We start from the raw sequence: 25705 nt of genomic DNA, 5'->3' as shown, positions 1-25705 counted from the left end.
CATCTTTTATCATTATGAAGTAAATTTCAAAACGACATAATGATTTAGTGCATGTTTGACATCATAACTAAAAAACTATTTTTTGTTTTTAAAAACAGAAAATTATTTTTTGAAAACAATTTGGCTTGTTTGGCCTTGTTTTTTTGAAAACAGTGTTCAGAAAACAAAGTTACAAAAAACAAGAATTTTGAAAACAACAAAATGTTATTTTCTGTTTTAAGAACCAATTCACTTTTGGTCAATATTGTTTTTAAAAAACACTAATCAAACATAACTTGTTTTCAAAAACTTCAAAAACTATTTTTTGTTCTCATTTCTAAAAATAATTTTTTGAAAACAAAAAACAGAAAACAATATCAAACATGCTCTTAGTGAACTTAATTTAGTAGAGAACAAGTGGTTTTCTAATATAAGTGAAAATTTAACTGAAATTGTTTTCATATTTTTATTAAATATTTAATACTAATTTTTATTCATTTATTTAGTAGATACTATCTTAATGGGAAGAAAAAATAAAATGAGAAGATTTATTGTTTAGTTTTTCAAAAGAATCTTTTTTTTTTTTTTTTCATGTTTATTGTAGAAAAAAAAGACAAGGAGGAATGTAAAATAAAAATTAGAGAAAATAGAGTTAACAAAAAAAAAAAAAAAAAAAAACTAACTACATCATAAGCTAATCAAGACATTGCTTCTCATAAAGGAAATGAAAACTGAATACTTCCATATGGTTTTTGTATTGAAGGAGCTTAATTACCAACTATGGTGGTGCACAGGGCCGGCCCTGAAAATTTATGGGCCCAAGACGAATTAAATTTTGGGGCCCTCAAAAATATATCAAAAAAAGAGTGTTATGAGATTTGAACCATGACCTTGGACATTATGTCCTCCACCTCAACCAACTAAGCTATAAATATTTGTTGCTTATATTACACTTAAATTTTACTTAAATAAAAGCCTAATAATTTTTTTTTATTTTTTTATTTTGGGCCCGCGAAAAGTGTGGGCCCTAGGCACGGGCCTAGCCCGCCTATGCCTAGGGCCGGCCCTGGTGGTGCACAACAAAATTATTTTCCAAACTCAAAATAACCACTAAAAAAGAAATAAAAAAGATTGGACAAGGAGTATAGATAAGGAAAAATTGTTCCAAATAATTCAATAAAAGCTTCTTTATCATTATTACTCTTTCATATGAGATTTACACTGTTTTTGGTTCATCTTACATATTTGATAGAATTGAAAAAATTAACTTAGATTGATGAGACTATGACATTAGTACAGTTCACAGTTAAGTAAAAGAAATTTCTATCACTCTCTTATAACTTAAATTCTTACAGATTAGTCTAATTCTGTAATCATCAAATGTCTCTAATCCTCTTTCTCCAACACATGAGTATTTAACATCTCAATCTTCAACAATTCTGCCATTTCCACATTACCTTGTTTTCTGTAACCAGAAATAAAAGCACTGTATATCTGATAAGTCGGTTTGAATCCTTTCGAAACCATTTTTGCTTGAAGCCTTAAAGCCTCTTCCATATTCCCTTCTAAACACATCCCAGTTATCAAAAACTCATAACTCTTCCTTGTTGGACAAAAACCAAGATGCCTATCTGCCCTTTTCAAAATCTCCAAAGCTTCAAACACCCTTTTCTTATCACAAAGCCCTTTAATCAATGCATCCATTGTTGTGGCCTCTACCCTAAAGTCCCTTCTACACATATCCTTATACACAAACACAGCTGAATCAATATTTCCCACCTTTATGTAGCCACTTACTATGTGTTCTAGTGTGGCAGTAGTGCTCTCTACTCCACTCATTGCCATTTCTCTGTACAACTCTTCACCTTTTTCAATCTCTCCAACTCTGCAAAATCCACCAATTATTGTGTTGTAAGCCATAACATCAGGTACAATGTTCTGTGCTCTCATTTCATCCCACAAAGCTTCTGCTTCCTCCATTTTCTCATCATCACAATAAGCTGCCATCAAAATACTGTAACTATAGCAATTGGGGTCACAATTCAATTCCTCTAATTGGTCCCAAATCTCCCTCACCATGTCCAACATACCATCCTGATAAAAAGCTACCATTAAAGTGTTTAAGGTCTCTATGTTGGGCTTAACTCTAGAAACTCTTCTTAACTTTTCATCATCAACACTTTCACAATCTCCTAACCCAAAAATCTCTTTGTAAATCAAGTAAGCTTCAGGAGCTCCCCTAGACTGTGATACATTTCGAATCAAAGAATTGCAGGTGCTAAATTTGGGGGTAATATTGCGAGATAACAACATCCTCACAATCTTAATGGAAGAATCAATCTTCTTGGTTTCCAAACAAGCTTTGATTAGCAAATCAAACACAAAAGGCGCCGAGCCGCATTGGTTGTAGGTCTTGAGAAGGGACTCAAAGAGTTTCAAAGGGTTAGATTGAGATTGGGACTGAGGTTGAGACCCCGAAACAACCCGAAAAGCTTCGTGAATGTAAATCAGGGCTTGGGATTTGAGACGGCCTCGGGCGAGAATATGAATGAGAGTTGAATAGGAAAGGAGGTCATGGTGGCAGAGGGAGTTTTGGTTGGTCCAGTTGAAGAAACGAATGACTAGGTGAGGATTGTTTTTCAAGTGAATGGTGATTTGAGAAAATTGATGTGGATTGAAGCCATTAGGAGAGAGAGATCGGAGGTTAGTCCAACGAGATTTTGAGCGTTGGTGGGTAAGGACAGAAACGATAGTTGAGATTGGAATTTCACCATTACTGGAGCTGGAATTGAAGAATGGTGAGGAAGAGAATGGTTTTGGTTTTGGTTTTGGGGTTTGGAAGAGAATAGTTTTGAGTAGAATACGAATTGCCATGTTTGAAAACATCATCCCATTCCCATGATTATTGGTTCAAATGTTAAGATCAGTTTCTATCACTCTTGTCCCATAAAAGCAGCTCTAATGGCGTAGTTGTTGTTAGTAATGGCTTCCACTTGTCTCCAAAGGAAACACTCAACTTGTCAACTTTTCTCTCTAGACGTAGACTCTGCTCCAATCCCAAACCTAACACTCTCTAAACCTAATTTCCTTTCCACCGTATAGTGGAAAATCCCTATATACAGACAGAGAGAGAGAAAACTGTTTTTGTTTTCTTTGCTCTGTTTTAGAAAACTCAAACCCCTCTCTGTGTTTGTGTGATTCTGTTCTATGTCTAAAGGTTTCAAAGGTACATCAAGTACCGACGACGACAACAACAACAACGGTAATGGAGTTTTGTTCAAGAATTTTTTCGAAGGATGGTTAGTTCGTCAAGAACATTACCTGGATGAGCTAATCTGCGCCAATCAAAACTTCGATGAATCTTCTGATGATGATCTTAGAGAGCTTGTTTCTCGAATTCTCGCTCACTATCAGCAATACTACGAGGAGAAATCGAAAATCACCGAGCGAAATGTATTCCTCGTCTTTTTCCCGCCGTGGTTTACTTCTTTAGAGCAAGCTTTTCTCTGGATCGCCGGGTTCAAACCTGGACTTGCGTTTCGTATGGTGACGAATTCGATCGACGATCTGTCTGAGGATCAGATACAGACCTTGAATCGGCTTATGAGAGAGACCAAATCTCAGGAACGTAGCTTAAATGATGAGCTCGCGAAGATCCAAGAGAGCATTGGTGCACCGCCGTTGTTGGAGATCGCTAGATGCGGAGGAAGAAGATCGGTTCACGGCGGCGAACAAGAGGAGGAGGATTCCAACTCGGATTCGGCTATGGCGGCGCTCAAGTCGGGGTTGGAAGCCGTAGTGACCGCCGCTGATAGGTTGAGGATGTCGACGGCGTTGAAAGTTACGGACGTGCTTGAATCGGCTCAGAGCGTGAAATTCTTGGCGGCTGCGGCTCAGCTTCAGCTCCGGCTCAGATCTTGGGGTTTGGAACGAAGAAGAAGCTGATATGAGAGTGAGAGAAAGTGAAAGGAAGGCTCAGGTGAGAATCTTTGAGGCCACAAATTTTTTAATGGGCCGAATTTGGTTTTTATATATTTATATTTATATATATAGGTTTCGGATGAAGTCTATATTATTATTATTATTATTATTATTATTATTATTATTATTATTATTATTTGGGTTTGGGATTGTACAAATTAATTATATAATTCTATATTTATATAGTGAGAAGAATCACATTTTGAGTCTTTAACAAGGCAACAAATCACTTTTGTTGAAGATTGAAGGATTAAATTAGATGCCTTCTTAGGTTGAATTTAATTAATTTCTTTGGTGCTTTAGTTCTAATTGTATTTTTATTTTAAATAAAATATCTCTCCCTTAAGTTAGTGAAAATGTTTGGAAGTTTCTTTCTTGGACATGCTTGGAATTGGGTTTTGGTAAATTTCACAAACTTATAAAAAGTGACATGGGGCCTTGGTTTTGAATTGAGCTGTGGATTGATGGTTGTGGTTGTTGTTCTTAAGATTTGATGCAAGTAGAATATGCAGTTGCCACTTGGGGGTTCTAGGGTCGTGGGTATGTAGCAAGCTTGATGAGTGAGCCCTTGACAAGATAATAATGGGCCTTTATAAAGGTGTAGGATTAGACCCATTATTCAACTCGAGTTGCTGTTGGGGTCGTCATGGTACAAGTGAAGAAGTAGGGGAAATTTTCATGGGCCACCTTATTTTGGCAATTATTTTCAAAAATAACGTTATTTTTGTTATGTGAAGTTTTTGTATATATAATTGCCGTTTTTTTTTTGGTAATTTTCTATTTTTAGGATTAACAGTTGTGTTTATGTTTGCAGGTAATCGTGGAGGAGATGATGACGTGTTACGTCATTTTGTGTGTGATACATTATTAACGTTATTTTTGTAAAAACTTACCTAATATAGTATATTCCTAAAAAAAATCCCAAGAAGTAGCACGAGGTTTCAGACTCTTTAACTCCCTTCTTCAGCAAATTTCTGTATCAAGGGTTAATTTCACAAATGTACAAAAATAACAAAAAAACAACAAAAATACGGTTTCACGGAATTTTAAATATTTTTATGATTTTTTTGATTTTATTTACATAAAATACGGTCTTTTTATATTGAAATTTTGTTCTTTTGTTGTTAATTTTTTGTTATATGTATGTTATTTTTTGTTTTTTTTTTGTTGTTATTTTGATGTTACTTTTATGTTGTTTTCTTGTTGATTTTATGTTGTTTTCGTGTTATTTTTTGGAAAACAGTAAAAATGTAAAAAAATATTCTTTGATCGTAAAAATATAAATATTTTACAAAAAATGGTGTCTTATGTAATTATTCCTATTTAAAAAGTATAACTCTAGGTATTTGACTGTTAAGTTCTCATGTAACACTTTGTTATCGGTGAATTAAGAAACTCGAGCAAGAAAGGAAATGAGCTATCTCATTGGCTGACTGTTTAAATTAGCAACCCACAATCGTACAAGTCGGACGAAGCCCTTCAAGGAGACAATGTGGATAAGGGACACCTCCTCTTTTATCATCATGACTAACCACGTTTAAATTAACTCTCAAAGTGAATTTTCTTTGCTAAATAAACAGTAAATCTTTACTCTCTCGTTCCTTCAATTTTTACAGCAACAATAAAGTCAAGCTACTGTTTCTACCAATGCCATCAACTGAGAAAACACATTCAAACCCCATCTGCCTTTTCCCCCATTCAACTCGACCCTTTCTACAGTTAGTTTCACAAAGAAAAATGAAACTACGCTTCTTTTGTACCACCATGTCCTTCAACAATTGTAAAGCCTAAGTGCTGAAAAATGAAGACTAAGACAAGAGTGTAATGGAAAAGATGAAGCCCCCTTATCGGATTGGAACCGATGAGTTACACTTCTTAGGGAGTCTAAAGAGCATGACCCTACCATGAAATGGCCCGTTGATTATGAGTTTACAGCATTTGCATTTATAAATAGATAATCTATAAAGAGAATCTCTAACATGATGACATTATGTCTAATTATTAGATACAATTATCATTCAATTATGAAAAGAATGCAAAAGAAAATACAAAAGAGAATCTCCTTAGCACTTTTCAGTCCTCGTATTATAAAGTTACAAGGCGAGGCAATAATAGAAACTGAATAAGGGATGCTTTTAAAACATATCTGTGTTTCGGCTACCCGTAGTTCTCGAAAGTCCAGCTTCAGTTATGACAAGTGTTTACATAAGTTTTGGTCCAATGTAAGGACCAAAACTCAACAAACAACATTAACATAATATGTTTCAGCAAAAAAAAACAAACATTAATATAATACGGCCTTAGCATGAGCCTATCTTATTCTATAACTTACAATAAGATTTATTGTAAAGCATATAATGTAATAGCCAACCCAACCCCATCAACAATGGAATTAAAGACAATTCCACATGGAATTGGAATTGGAGTTAAGAGAGAATTACAGTGTCACAGGCGACTTCTGTGGCTAGAAGCAGATGGTTTGAAGCTGGCGAAACCAGTGATTTCTCTACCTGTAACCAAGCTGTTGATGTCATACGTCCCTTCAAATGTGTATATAGGTTCTAGATCACAGAACGCCTAAAAAGTGATCAACATAAGAGTCAACATAAACATAAAATTTTAGTGTACACATCTGAACTCTGAAAATGATAGATGAGAAGAAAAACCTTGGCTACTAAGAAATCAGATAAGATGCCGTTTCCGCCAAGTAATTCCCGTCCTAGAGAGACGGTTTCCCTTGCCTTTAAGGTTATCCAAGCCTGAAGATTACAAACATTAAGGAACAAAACAAAATGTATGGGATCAACAATGTGAACAAGAGTACTAAACTTTTTGTATTATTACCTTGGCTAAGCTAGCTTGACCTGGAGTCATTTTACCGGTCTCATAGAGCTTGCAAAGTCGCCAACCCATCAGTAGCATTGCTTGAACATTGCCCAGCATACGGACAAGTTTCTCCTGAGTGATTTGGAAAGCTGCCAGTGGAGCTCCAAATTGTTTCCTCTCTTTCAGATACCTGGTCATTAATCACTTAAGAAATTCTAGCAAGAACATTTTAAACACATTTGAAAAAGAATTGAGCTTTAAAGTACCTGTGACACATGTCATAGACACCCATTGATATACCAATAGGTTGCCAAGCAACCATAACACGGGAAACAGCAAGAACCTGTTTGAAATGGATGATGACAAGTATAATAAGATGAAATTTAACAAAAGCTAATTAACAAAATTAGAAGAAGTAACATAAAAAACCAGCAGTATAATTTTCATATTAAATGGGGAAACAGTAGACTTAAGAGAACCTCGTATAATCAAAGTAACTGTTTGGTAATCTTAATTTGCTGGCTTAAAGGAAAAGTATTGCTTAATGATAATAAAGAGGTTTAGAGTATTACTATTTGTAGTTATGCATGAAAGCAATAAGCAAGAACATGTACTATATTTTATTTTTGAAGTTTTTTTTCCCCCCCTCTTTTCAATTGCTCAACTTGAGATTACATTTCAATGTAAGAGCATAAATACATGTAGGTGCAGCTACATTTGTGTAGAATGATGTGGAAAGACACAACACACATAATACAAATATAGGTAAAAAGAAATAGACAAAAAAGAGGACCATTTCATGAAACCATTAATAGCATACCTTGCTAGTATCCTGAAAAGAATTAACTCCAGGCAATCTGTCCTCATCAGGAACAAAAACCTTTTTCAAGAGAATATCTCCATTCTGAACCATTCGCAGACCTATTTTATTTTCTATTTTGGTAGCTGTTAATCCAGGGGCATTCTTGTTTACAATAAATCTGAAGCAGAGAGAACAAGTATTTAACAATCAGCTCTATTAAACTCATTCAAATCTTGCAACAAAACTAAAACTTACCAAATACAGTTTGAATACATATACGAAATTAAATAGCCTCAATTGACTCTGCAAAAATCAATCCTTCAAAGGCTAACATTCTTGTGCTCAAGTTATCTGAAAATCTGAAGTCCACACTCATAAGGAATGATAATAGCGAAGTGTGGTTTGTTGGGTCATCGCCATATCATCCCCCACCACAACCAAAGTGCAAATGTCTGTGTCTAATAGATAGGTGTGCGTGTCATCGCCCACCACAACCAAAGTGCAAATGTGTGTGTCTAATAAATATGTGTGTGTCATCGGCCACCACAACCGAAGTGCAAATGTGTGTCTAATAGGTATTTGGTGCCACACAATAATCGTAAATGTATGTTCAAAATTACAGTATAAAAAGGAGAAACTACGCAGCTATGTTGCTCTTGTCTGTAATAATTTTTGTAGCTTTTAACTTGAATTTTCATTGTCAGACTGACTTATAATACAGCTATATTCCAATTGGGCAACAAATAAATTCCATTTGTATGTTCCAAATATATAATCAATATTGATAACAAATATGATGCCCACACCAGAAAAACAACAAGACACTTGCTAGAAGAAAAGAATCTATGCAACGTTTAAGCATCTCATAAATTTCTGAGAAAATTAAAAGCTGGCATGTCCTATTCTTACGACAACTTCAACTCATAGAAAGAAGAACCAGCATAACTTTGTTCTACGTACCCATTTATCTGATTTGTTGTTGTGTTTCGAGCAAAAATAATCAACACATCAGCAAAAGTACTGTTTCCTATCCAACGCTTTTGACCTTCAAGAACCCAACCTCCTTCAACCTATTTATTTCAACCGAAAGCAAGAATATCATAATAAATAAGCTACAAATTGTTGAATAAGGATAGCTATGATAAAGACACACCCTGCCCCCCTCAACTCCTTTTCTCTCCAAAAACTAAACATTAAGGCAAACAAACAAAAAACACAAAAAAGAAATATAAAAGTTGAGTTCACAGACCTTAGTTGCAGTAGTTGCTAAAGAACTTGCATCACTTCCATAGCCAGGTTCGGTCAAAGCCTTGACATTCGAAAAGAGAAAACAATTAGTACATCCATTTAGGTCTTTGTACAAAAACATAAATCAAACAAGCTAGCAGGAAAGGTCATCTCACCCAACAAGCTACAGTTTTTAGTTGGGCCAAAGAAGGTAAATATTTCTCCCTTTGCGCCTCAGATCCACACAAGCCTATAATTGACAATGAAAGAAGGTTCAATGCGAGTTACACCTTATCAAAAGCACAATATATTCACACCTCAATGACTACCATGTAAATAAAAGTACACGGTGGTTAGAAATCTGACCAATGGTGAGCATTGCAAGTGAAGAATGGACAAGGACAAAAGTTGAACAACTAGCATCAACTCTAGCAATCTCTGCAGTAGCAATGGCATTTGCAGTAAGAGAAAGACCAGGACAACCATAACCCTTAATTGTGCCACCAGTAACACGCAGGGCACCCAGATTTGGAATAATTTGGAATGGAAACTCTGCCTTCTCCCAGTACTGATGAAACAACAATATAACCCATATTTTTCACCTAGTTAATAAATGCATATAGAATTGTCATGTACAGTTGCATTAGCTAAAAATTACCTCTGCCATTATTGGTGCTACATCTTTTTCCATGCACTCTCGAACTTTCATCCTCACAGATTTTTCCTCATGAGTCAAAAGATCATCAAAGATATAATAATCTGAAGCTGAAATTATGGCCAATTCATAAACAAACATAAAATTCAGTCACCTCCATAAAAAATTGAAAAATAATTTTGCAACAACAACAGAAAAACTTAAATGAAAAAATAAAACTCAGTTGAGAAAATTTATGATGAAGGAAAAAAAAACTTACTACATGGAGGAAAAACAGAAGCTGGAGTTGCTTGGGGAAAAGCGATTGAGACATCCAGAGCTGGTAAATTAAAATAAGAGGTCCTTGCGTTCTCATCAGTATCATCTGTAAACCATCAATAACGATTAAAATTAACATAAAAAATCAATTTCAATGCCAAATTCATATATAGACCACAAACGAATCAAATCTAAACCAAATCCAAAGAAAAACACTGAAATTACCATTGCAATTGGTATCAATATTCAGAAAATATATATGTATATCTATATAATATATAAAATAAAACATTGAAAATCCTCATATAAAAAAAAAAGAATGAAACACAGTCTAGGCTTAGAGGAAAATACCTTTATTCGAAGCCGAACGAACAGTCATGGTGGCCGGAGAGGAAAATGAAGTGGAAATTGTCGCAGAGAGGAAAAAAGAAAACAAAAGAAAATGATCAGAGAAAGAAAAGAAGCTAACGGCAATGGCAGATATATATACATATATATATAGACACGTTGGCACGCAAATCTATATAGACTAATATTGTTTATAATGGCTTGGGTAAGCTAAGGACATCGTACACGACATCATCTTATTTCTCCTCTTCTTCGAATCCAATCCTTTCTTTTTTTTTTTTTTTTTTTTTTTTTTTTGACAAAGTGATTAGAATCACTCGTGAATTTACGACGCCCACGTCCGCCACCGGCGCTGGAACTTCCTCGAACCGGGATAGCTCATCGTCTAACCGCAGAGCATGCTTTGCCAAGCCATGGGCCGCTAAGTTCTCAGAGCGAGCCACATGGGACAAAACTGCCCCCGGAAATTTAGACAATAAAGCTATAACATCTTCAAACAACGCTCCTAACTCAATAAATACTGAAGTTCCACCTGAAAAAAACCAAAAACAGCATAAAACTTTAATTAGAAAACTATTCAAATTGAAGAGAATCAACCAACCACCAAGACTAAGCAACTAGATCTCCCTATAAAATACTAGAACTAGCCAAAGGGATTACCCTTTGGCTAGTAACAACTAAATTATAGCATTCTACTTCATAACCTTCATAGGATCCCTATTCCCTACTCTTACTCTTTTAAAATCAAACATAAGTAAAATTTTCCTTTAAATATCCATTATTCCTTAAATATTCAAAATATTATATACTAATTATTTTATTTTTTTCTTAAAAATATTACTTATTTATAGAATAAAACATGTCAAAATTCTTTAGTAAGTCAAATTATTTATTATTTTATTTATAGCGTAAAACATGTATCTATAATCTTTTTTCAACCTAAATTAAACTAAAATTGTATTAATATCCTTAAAACTTAAGATTGCACTTTTCACATTCAAAAGTACCATTTTCCTAATACCACTTCATCATACATTTAATTAATAATATTAAATTAATATTAATTAATCCAATTCGGTATTATGACATAATGCTTCCTTATTTATTATTTAAATAGATAACCTCCTAATTATTATACCATTCAAATTATTATAAAACTATTCATATTAGTATCTTTCTATACAACTAATAAGGTAATAATCTCAATCTTCATTAGCATTTACTTCCCATTTATTTCAATATCTTCCCAAAAATAAAATAAAATAAAACAAAGTATACTCAATTCACAATTAATATCCCTACCTCTAATTTTTTTTTCCTTCTTTTTGATGAGAACTTCCAATCCAAATATAGACAGTTTGTAATTAATTGAGAAACTATTTATTTATTTTTCTTTTTTTTTAATAAAAAACCATTTTTTCTTTTCATAATTACATAGGACATAATTTTTTTTATTTGGTAAAAAAATTATATTTTTACGTTTAATTTTTTTTTATATATATATTTATTATTTTCAATAAAAATAACACAAAAATAATAAAAAGTATATAAAGGTAACATGAAAATAACATTAAAACATCAATAAAATAATATACAAATAACAAAAAATTAACAAGAGTACAACATAAAAAGACCGTATTTTTCGTAAATAAAAAAAAAAAAAAAGAGAGAGAATTACCCCATATACTATTTTTTTTTAACTTTTTTTTTTCAAATTTACGGTTTGGGTTTCTAAAGTGGTTGCAACGCTAGTTGCAATAGGGGTTTCTATACGATTTTTTTGTTGCAATTTAAGTTGCAGCGCTAGTTGCAATAGGGGTTTCTATGTAGAATTTTGTAAAAATACAAAAAAAACTGTTTTGAAGTGTAAAAATAAAAAAGACCCTAAAAAAATTGTAAATATATTTAATCCCTTTTTATAATTTTTTTGTTGTTTTTGTGTATCTGTGAAATAATATTTTTTTTTTGTCAAATTTATGAAAAACAAATTACATTATATACTCATTTTACTTTATTTGTTTTAATTTTTATCTTTATTTTCATATTCTTTAAAATTTACCCACTTTTATAAATGATATTCCCATCTCAATTAAATAATGTAAATTAGTACTAGAGTTAAGTGGAGTGTGAGGATATATTAGGCAACACACTAAAAAAAAATAGGTATATATAGATAAAAAAAAGAAGTATTCAACTTATCCCGCTAAAGTCCACCCTCAATTGTCTCTTGTTTTAGTTATTTTAGTTAATTTTTACGTCAAAAATTACTACCAAGTGACTCTTTAAAAATGCATAGGTTCTTTGTTAAAAAATGCACTCACAACTCATTATATCAACCGTATTCATAAGTGAAGGCATCGGGTTATTTTTAAAAGTAAAATTATAGCGAAAAATTCGACTACCAGGTAATTTTTCTAAAATAACAAGGTTTTTTGTTCAAAAATGCACTAACAACTCAACACAATCTACCTTACTCATAAGTGTTGGTATCAGGTTATTTTTAGAAGAAAAATAAAAGTCTAAATTACCACTACTAGGATTTTGTTTTTTGTTTTTAAATATTAGGGTTCTTTATTCAAAAATGCACTTAAAACTCAACACTCTCACCAATATATATAAGTAGAGGCACCATGCTACTTTCAAAAGTAAAGTAAAAGCCTAAAATTCGATTACTAGGTGACTTTTCAAAAATAACAAGAATTTTTTCAAAAATTCACCCATAGCTCAACAAACTCTACTTATTCATGATTGCATGTACGAGGTTACTTTTAGAAGCAAAATAATTCTAAAATTTAACTACTAGATGATTTTTTAAAAAATATGAGGGTTCTTTGTTCAAAAATACACTTAAAGCTTAACACACTCTACCATATTCATAAGTGTAAGTACCAAGTTACTTTTCCATAAATCTTAAAATAAGACTACCAGGTGACTTCTAAAAAAAATAAGACTACCAGGTGACTTCTAAAAAAAATCAGGGTTTTTTGTTACAAAATACACTCAAACTCAACACTCTCAACCATATTCATAATGGTATTTACCATATTACTTTCAAAAGCAAAATAAAAGTCTATAATTTCACTACCAGGAGACTTTAATAAAAATATTAGGGTTCTTTTTTTTAAAAATACACTCAAAGCTCAACACACCATACCTTATTCACAAGTGCAAGCATTAGGTTACTTTCAGAAGTAAAACGAAAGCCTAAAATTGAACTAACATGTGAGTTTTTTAAAATATGAGTGTTCTTCATTAAAAATTTCAGTCACAACTCAACACTCTCAGCCATATTCAAAAGTGAAGGTACCAAGTTAATTTTAAAAGCAAAATAGCAGCATAAAATTATACTACTAGGTGACTTTTTTGAAATATGATGGGTTATTTATTAAAAAATACAATCACAACTCAACTCACTCAATCTTATTCAAAAGTGAAGGCACTACATGTTAGGATTTATGCCTTAAAAAACCTGTAAAAATATTTTAATTTTATAAGTTGAAAAATTTGATATATGTTTGAATGTTGAATTATTTACTAATAATTTATATATAAATATAAAAAAAAAATTTATTCATATATGAGGTTGTGACTTTGTATTGTATAGAGAATTAAGATGACGAGCTATAAATAAAGTTATGAAATCTTTAATTAATGGTTGCTAGTATGGTTCACTGATTTTTGTTACTCGATACAAGCAATCTTAATTTAGATCGTTGATGTAGATGGACATCTCAGTGAATGTGTTGTATATAATAGAGATTATACATGACAATGCCATTATGTAATTAAATTGTTTTATCAAATTAGTCATTTACTATAAGGATCTAATTCATATCATAAAGATAATCAATTAGTAGATCAACCTAAATCTTGAGAAATCATGAAATCTTATTCATATTATTAGTTTTTTTTTTTTTTTTTTAATTCACTCGTTAAAGTTTCTCAGCGAAGATAATTCTTACAACTTCTGTTTTGAAAATCTAACAATATAGATGGTTGAAAACTTAATTTACAATATGGAATCCTCACTTTCTTAACAGATTGAATATTAATTTCCTTTTAAGTGTTAATTCTAAAACTTAATTAAGTGAATGGAATTTTAAATATAGAAATACCCTTTTTATAGGTATATTATTATTTCCATGTTTTAAGTTCTTTTGTTTTGTTTTTTTTTTTTTCAGCTTTTAATATATTTCTCTAATTTTTTGCATTTTTCTAATTTAGTTAGAAAAATTCTAGATTTATGTAAAAAAAAACCAAAATACTTTTACAAACAAACATATAATATTGCATATAATTGAATTAAATTTTGAAATTTGTACATATATAAGGTAATTCTTTGGTAGGACTTAGCAAAAGTTCCCTACTGGTATGAAACTTTTTTTTTAAAATCAATGGTCAAAAAAATTCCTTACCGTTAGAAAACTTTTACTAGATCCTACTATAATCTTACCATATATATACTAACAAAAAAATTATAACAATTTCTACTAGAGAAAAAATAATATACCCAAAATTTATTAATTATTGTTATATTATATATAATTATTATTTTTTTGCTTGGCAAATATTGTACTTCCATTATTTAAGAAAATTTACATTAAATACATAAAATCATACTTCTTTTACTATTTTTTTTTTGGGATTATTTCACAAAAACATAAAAACAACAAAAAAATTACAAAAATATAGTTTTACGAAATTTTAAACATTTTTACGATTTTTTTTATTTTATTTACATAAAATACAATCTTTTTATGTTGTAATCTTGTTAATTTGTTCTTGATTTTTTGTTATCTGTATGTTATTTTTTGTTGTTATTATGATGTTATTTTTATGTAGTTTTCTTGTTAATTTTATGTTGTTTTCGTGTTATTTTTTAAAAAACCGTAAAAATATAAAAAAACATCTTTAAACGTAAAAATGTAAATATTTTACAAAAAATATTGTCCTATATAATTATTCTTTTCTTTTTTACTATTTTCACATTGCTGTAACATATATTTCTGCAAGGTGAAATTAACTTTTTATTTAATATAAAAAAATTGTCTGTATCATGTTATAGTTAGTTAACAATTCTTTATAATTTTTACTAAATTTAAATAAGTAAAAGTTGATATTAAATTACACCAATAACACCTATTTAGCATTTCACATTCTTTAAAAAAACAAATAATGATATGTAAGAGAAGGTCAAAAGCACGGTAGTTTCGTAAAAATGGTAATTTTTTATTTCTCATTTTTTGGTATATATGAAATAATCCATTAATTAATTCAGTGACTAATTTATTGCATTTTGGGCCGGCCACTTGTCTTAGTTTTTGCGCCCGAGGAACTTACATTGTCTTCTTTTATTTTTAGGGTAAATACTATTTTGAACCCTGTGTTTTGCAAAAGTTACAAATTGGACCCTGTGTTTTGTTAAATGACAAAATGGACCATGTATTTTCTAAAATAGTAAAAATAGGACTCTGAGCTTAATTTTTGACAATTTTTTTTTTTAATACAACCAACTTGAAGACAATGCTTAATACGAGCAGATACAAAAAATGTAAACAGTTTTGTCATAGCACTTTTAGATCGGATTATAATTAAACTTTATTTTGACAAAAAATGAATTCAGGGTCCTATTTGTACTATTTTAAAAAATACAGGGTCCATCTTGTCATTTAACAAAACACAAGGTCCAATTGGTAACTTTTGCAAAACAGAGGGTCCAAAATAGTATTTACTCTTATTTTTATTCTCTTTTCAAAGTCTATCATTTTTTTTAAACATTATACTAATTTTGCTCATGTGATACTCTCCGTGTCACTCTCTTAGAGTATTTGATTAATTGATAAATAAAAGTAGTATTTTTGAGATTACCCCTTTTTGCCTTGTCCATAAAGTCGCTGCTGACCTAAGTATATACGTCTATTAAAAGCATTAAAAGAGAAAACAAAGTTGAATAATCATAACCATACAATACAAGCTATATAGCCTAAGCTAAGGGAATTGGGTGAAGAATCAGAAAATGGGGGCCGCTGAATTTCTTCCCAAAGAGTACGGTTATGTCCCTATTGTTCTTGTTTCATACTGCTTTCTCAATTTCTGGATGGGTTTTCAAGTCGGCAAAGCTCGAAAGAAGTAATAAATTAACCCCATTTCTCAATTTTTCATTTTTTCCTTTTCTTCAATTTTCATCAAATTAAATGGTCTTTTTTTGATGATGATACAGATATAAGGTGCCGTACCCAACTCTCTATGCCTCTGAATCTAATAACAAAGAGGCTAATCTCTTCAATTGTGTTCAAAGAGGTCACCAGAACTCTCTGGAATTGATGCCTGTGTATTTCATGTTAATGATTTTGGGAGGAATAAAGCATCCTTGTATCTCCTCTGCTCTTGGATCTCTCTATATAATCACTCGTTTTTTCTACTTCAAAGGCTATGCCACTGGTGACCCTATGAATCGCCTCAAGATCGGCAAATATGGGTTCTTGGCTCTGTTTGGACTTATGGTTTGCACTATCTCATTTGGGATCTCTCTTTTGCTTTCCTAAACTCATTATCTCTTCTTTTTATGTTTTATTTTTCTTGTTTTTATCTGAATGGTTTGTTTTTGTTTGGGTCAGCAATAAGAAAAGAAGGGATTTTGTTTTCATAGAATAAATTAAAATTACCTGCTAAAAATTAGTGGTCATTCAGTTATAGATAAAAATTACCTGTTTTTGATCTGAGCCATTTGTTTCTAGTGGGGGTGGTTAATTATGAATGTTGCATTATTGGATCAACATAGTACAGATACAGATATCAATAAATTCATGTACTAATATTCAGCAAAAAATAAAAAATAATAAATTCATTTACCAACTTTTCAGGCCATTTAAAGTCATTGGTTTGTCTTGGTCAAGTAGTGTTTATGTAGTTGATATTTTAAAAACTTGAAACAAAAATTAATAATATGTTTACAGTACTTCTAAGTTATGGAATAAGATATGAATGAGTTGGTCAAGTAAATGAATTGCAAGCAAAACTCATTCACATCTTAGTTCTCTTATGAAGATTTATTGTAAAGAAAGTATATGTAACTGCCAAACAAACCCCATTAAGACTGGAATTTAAGATTCCCCATCTGGAATTGGAGTTGGAAATTGGAATTGGAGTTAATTAAGAAAGTTTTAGAGAGGGTTACAGGCAGCTTTTACTTTGAGTAGAAGCAGATTGTTTGAAGCTTGGTATATAGTGTTCCAAATCACAGAAGGCCTAAAATGTACCAGTGATCATCAAAAGGAGAATATTTGCATTTAAATAAAAATGGTTATGAGAATTAATTTTCAGGTGATTGTAAGGGGTAATTTTTCTTATATAATCCGGAAGCAGCAGAAAGAAAATCAGTTTTGTTAACAATATAATAAACAAATACAAAAAATTATAATCTAAAAGAGAAATGCTAAAGGGCTAGCACCCTCTTATGTATCAATATCTCTATTAGTCGAAATATCGGGTCCCATATAGTTAAATATAATAGCTTTTAGGGAGTATCGCTAGCCGATCGCAACGCGACATGTCGAGAAGGTGCTAGGCACCACTGGTGCCTAATAGCAATGCTCATTCTAAAAATATTACCAACTTTTAAAAATTAATTTTATCAACATTAAAATAAGTTAATTATTTCACTAAAACTAGAAGAAAAAAAAAAAAACAGTTTCATCAACAACATAATAAAAAAAATACAATATAAAAATTATAATCTAAAAGCGATACAAACTTTAAAAACCAGTTTCGAACGTATAAATTCTATATGAATACCTAATAACCAAACTTTTAACTTTATTCTTTATTTTGTTTAATCTTCCATTTGCTTTCTCAAAAAGCAAAGTTGATTTAAGCATACAAAATGGGGTAAAAATAACAAAGAGAATCAGAAACTAAAACCAATTTCGTCAACAACATAATGAAAAAAATAAAAATACAATGCAAAAAATATAAATAAAAACGACATCAACTATAAAAATCAGTTTCCAACATATAAATTTATTTGAATACCTAATACCCAATATCTAACTTCAAACTCTGTTTTGACATTTAATCTCTTATTTGCTTGCTCAAAAATCAAAGTTGATTTAATAATTCAATATGAGGTAAATATCTCCAAGAGAATCACAAACTAAAACCAGTTTAATAAAATAATAATAATAATAATAATAATAATAATATAAAAGCGATATCAAATTAAAAACCAGTTTTCTTAATATTAAAAGAAACTAATTATTTCATTAAAAGCAGCAGAAAAAAATTAACTTCATCAACATCATACTGAAAAAAAATACAATTTAAAAAATTATAATCTAAAAATAATACAAACTTTAAAAATCAGTTTCACAAACATTAAAAGAAACTAATAATTTCACTAAAAGAAGTAGAAAAAAAAATAATCTCATCAACAAGATGATGAAAAAAAATTATAATCTGAAAACGATACTAACTTTAAAAACCAATTTCATTAATATTAAAAGAAACTAAATATTAAAAGAGGCAAAAAAAAAACTAGTTTCATCAACTACATAATGAAAAATACACAATGTCTAATAACCAAACTTGAAAAATGATACTAACTTTAAAATCCAGTTCAAACATATAAATTTTATATCAATATTTATTAACCAAACTTCTAACTTCATTCTCTATTTTGGTTCATTTTTGTATTTGCTTGTTTGAAAACTAGAGTTAATTTAAGCATACAATATGGAGCAAAAATAACAAAGAACATGGTCATTGTTTGACCCCATAATTCCTAGAAGTGACACTGCTATTCCCAGAAGCAGGGCACTGCACTATTCAAGATTCCCTCCAAAGCTCTTAACAGCAAATAAACAAAGAACTTATCGATTGAGGGAAGAATGTTGGAATCAGAGGTTTTGATGCAGCGCCAACAAAAAAAATGCAACTGGGAAGAAGGGAACTCAAAATTTATGACTTGATGGGCAAGAAGAGTGAAAAATAAAATGGCCATTGCAAGTATTTATGGGACGACTGGAAGGGGCACATTTCGTGAGAAGGAAACGCTTCGGTTTGCCCCAAGAGATGTCCGACGATTGGACGTGAGAAGCTGAAAGGGTACCTCACATCCCAACAGATAGCTCCCATCATTGCGTGCATCGTAAAAAACACTTTAGAATAGGCTGCCTAATCCATCGTCGCCTTTTTGAGCTTCCCAGGGACACACGCCCAGCACGCGCGCAGAAATCCAAAAGCCACCATTTAACACTCTGACAAGAAAGCGGGAGAAATCATGTCTCCCACGTAATGGCACTTCGCTTTGACGGCTGATGATGTAGCGCATTAAAGGACTTGTCATAAACATCACGTGCGCAGAAAATCCCTCAAGAGAATATACTGCAAGCTCTCGGACCATGGTATGTTCCTGAAGCTTGGGAGGTAAATGTTATTCGCATTTTTGCAGAAATGACACATGGATAATAATAAAGGAAGGACGAGGAGTCATTAAGCCACCAAAGTTCCTTGCCTTGCGCTCTGGGAAGATAGCAGCATAAAACTCATAGAACAGGTCCTAGCGAGAGGAGCCTTCCCGGGAGGAGACCACGAAAAAGATGTCCGCGAGCTAGCGACATTCTCCATTCTTGAAGACGTGACCCCTTGCTCCCATGAGAGGTACGAGCCTTCCACCAGGGTGTTGGGTTTTATGCCCTAAATAAAACTCATTTCATATAATCAGATTTACTTATTAATAAAGATCAGAAATAACATTTTATGTTGCATGGTTCACATGATTTATTTCATGATTATATGTGTATATAATGTATGAATTCTTTTTAAGTCCAGAACATATGAGTTGGTTAAAGATTATAGTGTTGTCAGCACAGTGGAATATAATCTTTATTATATGTTCAAAAGTAGATTCCCTGATTTGTCAGAACACTAGATTTAGACTGACATGGTATAATCAGCGATAGGTATTCTTACACCTTGGAAAAGTGTTATGTCCTTTCCAGGGCATTGGCAAAGTTTACCAGTATCGGATGCATGGAGTATGCATTGGAATTGACCGATATTGAACTTTGAATTAGATTTTGAAACTTACCGTAAACATCTATTCAATTCAATATCATAAGTTGATCCTAGATCACATGATCGAAATCCTGATATGGTTAGGCTCAATTTCAAGAGTGTTACTCGTGTTCTTTGATTTGTTAGTTAAGCCCAGTTTTGTATCAGGGTAATACGTACATTTTGGGAACACGGTAATACAATTGAGTGGGGGAGCGCTAACATAAATATGGAATCTATAGCTTCTATTTGGCAAATAGAAGTAAAGGATGATTTCCTTCGAGCTTAACCAAACGAAGATAAATGGTGGAGATCTCATTTCACTTAGGTGAAATATCATTTATACAGGGTTAAGTGTTTTAAGGATAAAATACATTGTAGGGTGTTACGGTAATTTAATCCTGTACAGTGTAAATCATCTATATAGAGGATCATTGATCACATTAGGGTTATAACAATGGATAACTAATGACGTGTCTATATCGTGGAACATATAGAGCGTTTCTATATGACTGAGAGTGCAATTCCAAGTTCTAAGTGTGGATTCAATGAGGAATTAATAAGTTAGGGAATTTACTTGGTAAATTCGGTTCGACTTATTGGAAGCTCGGTTATATAGACCCATGGTCCCCATACTAGTTGAGGCCATACTGCTTGTAAGACTCAGTTAATTGATTTTAATTAATCAATTATAATTCTAAAAGTTAGACTATGTCTACTTTATGAATTCTCACATTTTAAGGATGAAATCGTAAATAAAAGGGTTTCTAGGTTTAATTATTAATTAAGAGACTTTGTATGTCTAATTAATAATTATTTTAAATGACAATATTATTTAATAATCTATTTTAGTTATTAAATAATTAGTTTTGGCATTTAAATGATTAGAATTGGAAAAATGGCATTTTTGGAGAAATAGAAATAAAATTGAGGAAACTGCAAAATCCAAGTGAGGCCCATTTCCCTCTATGGCCGAGCACTCCTTTGTGTTTCCCAATTATTATTTTTATTTTTTAATTGCCATGTAATTGCTAATCAAAGCCTAGCTATAATAGGAAAGTGGTGGATCACACTAAATAAGGCAGTTAATTGATTACACAGTAATTAAGGAAACTGTTTTATTTGGAAAGTTGTGCTCTCCTTTTTCCCTATATAAAGGAACCTTGCTCTCTTCTCTTGTATGCATGAAAAGCCACGAAATAAAGAGAGAAAAATAGAGAGAAAATTCGAAATCCTTGTGAGATGAGTAGTGCCCACACACATCAAGTGGTATCTCAATCATAGTATGGAAGACTATGGAATTTCTGCATCAAAGAAGGAGAAAAGAAGATCCAGGTTCAGATCTTGGTGATGCTCTGCTACAGAAAGGAATCAAGGGCTAGAGATCTGAACGGAAGGAGTCATATTATTCCGCTGCACCCACTGTAAGGTTTTTTAACTTTATATGTGTTTATTTTCATTGTTTTAGAATTTATATTAGGTTGTTAATCCAACATACTTGTTAGTAAATCTAGATCCTGGTAAAATAATTTCCAACACAGGGTGCATCAGTTCGGGATGCACCTTCAACCCGCGAAAGTTTAGTCCGCGCATGCCAGGCTACGGGCCCACTGGCCACACCTTTTTCCTGTGTACGGTGTCAGAGTTTGTCTCCCATGCCACACTACCATGCAGAGCACGCTCGTCCTTGCGTACCATATGCTAAGTAATCCAAGGGCTACGGACGAGAGAAATTCAAAAGAGAATGGCCCTGAGACGACATGCGTCCGAAGCCCCGCCGGTGTAGCCAGTACAATCTGACATCGGTAAAGACCACATGGAAAACATGCCACCTACCAATCCAACGATGGGGGTTCATCCCTATGAAGATCCATTCAAGATGATCTGCACCATGGAATCGACCTATAAATACTCCAATGAGTGCACAAGAGAAGGGATCCAGACCCATCCTTTGGACTCTCACAAAGAAGATCCAAGACTTTCCCTTCACACAAAAAGGAAACATATTGTTTTGTAACCCTATTGTTAACTCCAAAATATTTCTAATAAGCTTTTTCTTCTTTAAGAGGAACACGGGGGAATAGGAGCAAAGTCCATCATTTTGTATTTGTATAAATAATCTCCAGCGAAAGACCCTAATAAAATGGACTCGTGAACTTAGGATAGTTAACGCCTGAACCACGTAAAAATCTTTTGCCTGTTGTCGTATTATTCATACCTTTATTACTTTCTTAAGCTCTAAAATTATTCGGTTTCCGAAAAACTCGATAAACACCTATGTACCTATAAATAGGAGCAGAATTCATGGAAAATGAGGGAAACAAGATTATTATTCAAATATTGCTATTTGTACTTGATATCTAAAAAATATCCCTAATAAGGACTCATTTAACTACAAAATTACGCAAAATATCTAGTGTTATTTTTTTATTTATTAATTATTTATTTTTATAGAAAATTTATTGCAAAAAAAAAAAAAAACTTATTAATAGGGGTGCTCATCCGATCCAATCCGCACTTTTTTGGTCAAACAACATCCAATCCGCACTAAGCGCGGATTTCATATTTTGGATCCAATCCGATCCGCATAAGAGTTTAAATCCAATCCAATCCAATCCGCAATAGTGCGGATTGGATCGGTTATTTTGGATCGGTTATTTTTTTCATAATAAATTATTTAATATTTCATAGAAAAAAAATTTAAAAAAAACTATTGTTTCTTAATCTCCAATAATAATCTATTTCCATCTCTATTTATATACAAATTAAACCAATATACATATATATATTCATTATATATATATATATATATACTTATCTTTAGATTTACACTAAAATATATATGTATCTATTACTAAAATAAATAAGCTAGTATATATATATGTTTAAACTTTATGTATATGTGTCTATTTGAATAAGAATTTTTTTTTTTGTATTTTTTATTACAAAATAAATAAAATACACCAACTCAATATATTACTAAAAAAGATTAATAAATTAGAAGTTTGTGTTTTTTTTTAATTAATATATATTATATATTATATATTTTAAAAAATATATATAATTTAGTGCGGTTTGGATTGGATCGGTTACTTTTTGAGGTCAAACAACATCCAATCCGCACAAGAGCGGATTTTAGATTTTTCAATCCAATCCAATCCGCACAAGTGCGGATATCCGCATTTTGCGGATTAGATTGGATTGAATCGTGCGGATTGGATTGGATCGGATACTTTGTGAACACCCCTACTTATTAAGTTAGTTAACGAAAATCTACAATCTTTATACATATTAATTTACTTTGCTTTGTTTTTAACGTAATTATTTTTTTTTTTTTTTGAAAATATTTTTTATTGTACGGCAAATGTTGGTCGAATGAGTAGACTGAATTTGAAGTATAGTGATTTTCTTAAAAGAGAAAAAGGATCAGAAGTAATGATCCGATTATAATAAATGCATTTATTATAATACGTTTTAAGTTAGAACGCCATTAGTTGTAATAATATTAGAGTATTATTACTAATTATTAACCAAAATTTAACCTTAGTACTCAAACTATATAACACTTGTCATCTAAAGAAAGAGAAAGTAGAAAAAAGAGTATCTTTACCATTTCTTTTGAAATAAACTTAGGGAAGACTAGATTCTAGCTAGAAGATAATAATTCATACTAGCTTGTAATAAAATAACACACACAACCTTTTTCTTATTTATAGGAATAGTAAAATACTAATCATGACATGAGTACTAAACAGTACAAATTATTTAGATATATATAGAGGCAACATTTATTACTAGAAGATATTAAATTAGTTAGGAGCTTTTAGAAGTAAAGGCTAAAAAATTTTCATCTCTTTCTAATAGTGACACTTGTTTGTGTTCTAATATAATAAAGACTTCCATAGAACCTTTACCCCATCGATCAGCATCAACCAATATCACCATATTTCCACATTGGTTACTCATGATCTTTCCTAAGATTGGCTCTACCTTAAATGACTTCCCAAAACCAAAATCAACCTCTTTGAAAAACCCTTTCCAATTGGTGAACGAAATGAAGTGATTAGGCTTTCCTAACTTATCCAATAAACTCAGATTCCCTACTTGTTCCAACATCTCAGATGAAGCCTCCTCACCACCTTTTTTCACTTGGCATAGAAAATAGTCCTCAAATCCTTCCATGGCTTCCTTTAGTCGTCTCACCAAATCACTCAACTTAATGTCAGAACTATTCTTAACATTTTGATGGTCGTTATTAGGATCAAAAACTGAGCCTACATGCCCAACTAAGTTTCCCACAACACCATCTAATGAATCACCATTATGGCGAGACTTCATTCGCGGACGAATGTTCATCACTTGGCAAGCTGTAATAAGATCATTGGGCTCGGAATCAGCCCAATATGCTGCCATAATATGTTTCCATATGAAACAAGTGACAGCCAAGTTACGAGTAGGGTTTGGTACGTGTTTACTTTTCGCCATCTCTATTAGGGTTTGTATTGATTCAATGGCGAAAACAAATCTCTTGGCCGTATACTCTCCCTCATTGAAAAAGAAGCGATTCACTACTGATGTGTAGTCGTTGAGAAAATCAATTTCTTTTGGAGGAAAAAGAATAGTTCCTTCAACGAGATTAGGGTTTATTACCTTGTGAGTTGAACCCGAAGAAAAAGCAGCCCAAGATTTGAGAAAGTTGCTCATTGTTGCAGCATCCATAATCATATGGTAGAAGACAATACCAAGTGCAATTCCACCACAACCAAATATGTTCACTTGGAAGGCAATTGGAGGAATATTATTATTGGGTGTTTTTCCAAATGGTTGAAAAGGGAGTAATTGGTTATGAAACTCAATTTCTCTTTGGAAGAATTCTGACATTTGCCAATTGATTTTGGCTTCAAAGAAAGGAACACCAGCTTGAAAATCATCTATGTATTGATCATCTTTTGCTCTTCCGGACAAAGGATAATACAAGTTGAGTGTTTCTGACAATGATATTTTCATTTGGGTTAGGGTTTTTGAGAGGTCAAAGAGTTTGGCATCACTATTGGAATAGAAGAGAATGACAGGGAAATAATATTTTGGAGAAATTTGGTCAATAAGACAAAGTTTGTAAGGTTCAAGATGGTGAGTTTGGGAAGATGGTGTGATTAACTCTCTTGAGACAATGTTGAATTCCATGTTGAATTTGTTTTTTTTTCTTTGTTGAATGTTTAGTTTAAGAAGTATATTTATACATAGATTTAAATTTGCATAACATTTACAATTAGTTTACATGTATAGAGAGTAGTTCCTATTTTCTCCTTCTACAAGTTTAAGTAGCATGTCCAATTAATTCTACAATTTCAAACAATGTTGAGAACTTGATAGGTAAGACTACAACCAGCAAATATTAATGTGTTTGGCATATTCATTTATTGAATAATAAATGTTAGAAAAAACATAAAGTTTTTGAATAATAGATTTAGGGTCGATTTGATATATTTTCGGTTTGATATATTTTGTGTCATATTGTATTGTATAGTATTATATTAAATTATATTTTATATTATATTTTTATGTAATAGTATATT

General features: G+C 31.8%; 5 protein-coding genes across 5 annotated transcripts; 2 read left to right on the top strand and 3 right to left on the bottom strand.

Moving 5' to 3' along the window:
* Positions 1-1365: 1365 nt before the first annotated feature.
* Positions 1366-2853, bottom strand: LOC133039582 (pentatricopeptide repeat-containing protein At2g15980). The gene has a single exon (XM_061118475.1). The coding sequence runs from the start codon at positions 2851-2853 to the stop codon at positions 1366-1368; it is 1488 nt and encodes a 495-aa protein (XP_060974458.1).
* Positions 2854-3186: 333 nt separating this feature from the next.
* LOC133029289 (protein RESPONSE TO ABA AND SALT 1-like) lies at positions 3187-3978 on the top strand. Its single transcript, XM_061101774.1, has one exon. It carries the CDS (start codon positions 3187-3189, stop codon positions 3922-3924), a length of 738 nt encoding a protein of 245 aa, XP_060957757.1. The 3' UTR covers positions 3925-3978.
* A 2028-nt stretch (positions 3979-6006) lies between these two features.
* Positions 6007-10359, bottom strand: LOC133029288 (acyl-coenzyme A oxidase 4, peroxisomal). Its single transcript, XM_061101773.1, has 12 exons — positions 10080-10359; positions 9730-9834; positions 9474-9580; positions 9182-9383; positions 8992-9065; positions 8838-8897; positions 8549-8658; positions 7607-7766; positions 7053-7129; positions 6805-6976; positions 6627-6719; positions 6007-6537 (listed from the first exon to the last, which is right to left on the bottom strand). Exons 1-12 carry the CDS (start codon positions 10105-10107, stop codon positions 6406-6408), a joined length of 1320 nt encoding a protein of 439 aa, XP_060957756.1. The 5' UTR covers positions 10108-10359; the 3' UTR covers positions 6007-6405.
* A 5635-nt stretch (positions 10360-15994) lies between these two features.
* On the top strand, positions 15995-16931 carry LOC115698257 (uncharacterized). Its single transcript, XM_030625462.2, has 2 exons — positions 15995-16205; positions 16297-16931. The coding sequence occupies exons 1-2, from the start codon at positions 16093-16095 to the stop codon at positions 16619-16621; spliced, it is 438 nt and encodes a 145-aa protein (XP_030481322.1). The 5' UTR covers positions 15995-16092; the 3' UTR covers positions 16622-16931.
* Positions 16932-23942: 7011 nt separating this feature from the next.
* Positions 23943-25313, bottom strand: LOC115696267 (stemmadenine O-acetyltransferase). The gene has a single exon (XM_030623177.1). It carries the CDS (start codon positions 25311-25313, stop codon positions 23943-23945), a length of 1371 nt encoding a protein of 456 aa, XP_030479037.1.
* Positions 25314-25705: the final 392 nt, after the last annotated feature.

The sequence above is a fragment of the Cannabis sativa genome, chromosome 7, assembly GCF_029168945.1.
Source record: "Cannabis sativa cultivar Pink pepper isolate KNU-18-1 chromosome 7, ASM2916894v1, whole genome shotgun sequence".
Classification (NCBI taxonomy): domain Eukaryota; kingdom Viridiplantae; phylum Streptophyta; class Magnoliopsida; order Rosales; family Cannabaceae; genus Cannabis; species Cannabis sativa.
Note: the sequence above shows the minus strand (reverse complement) of the source record. Positions and strands in the feature narration are given on the sequence as shown.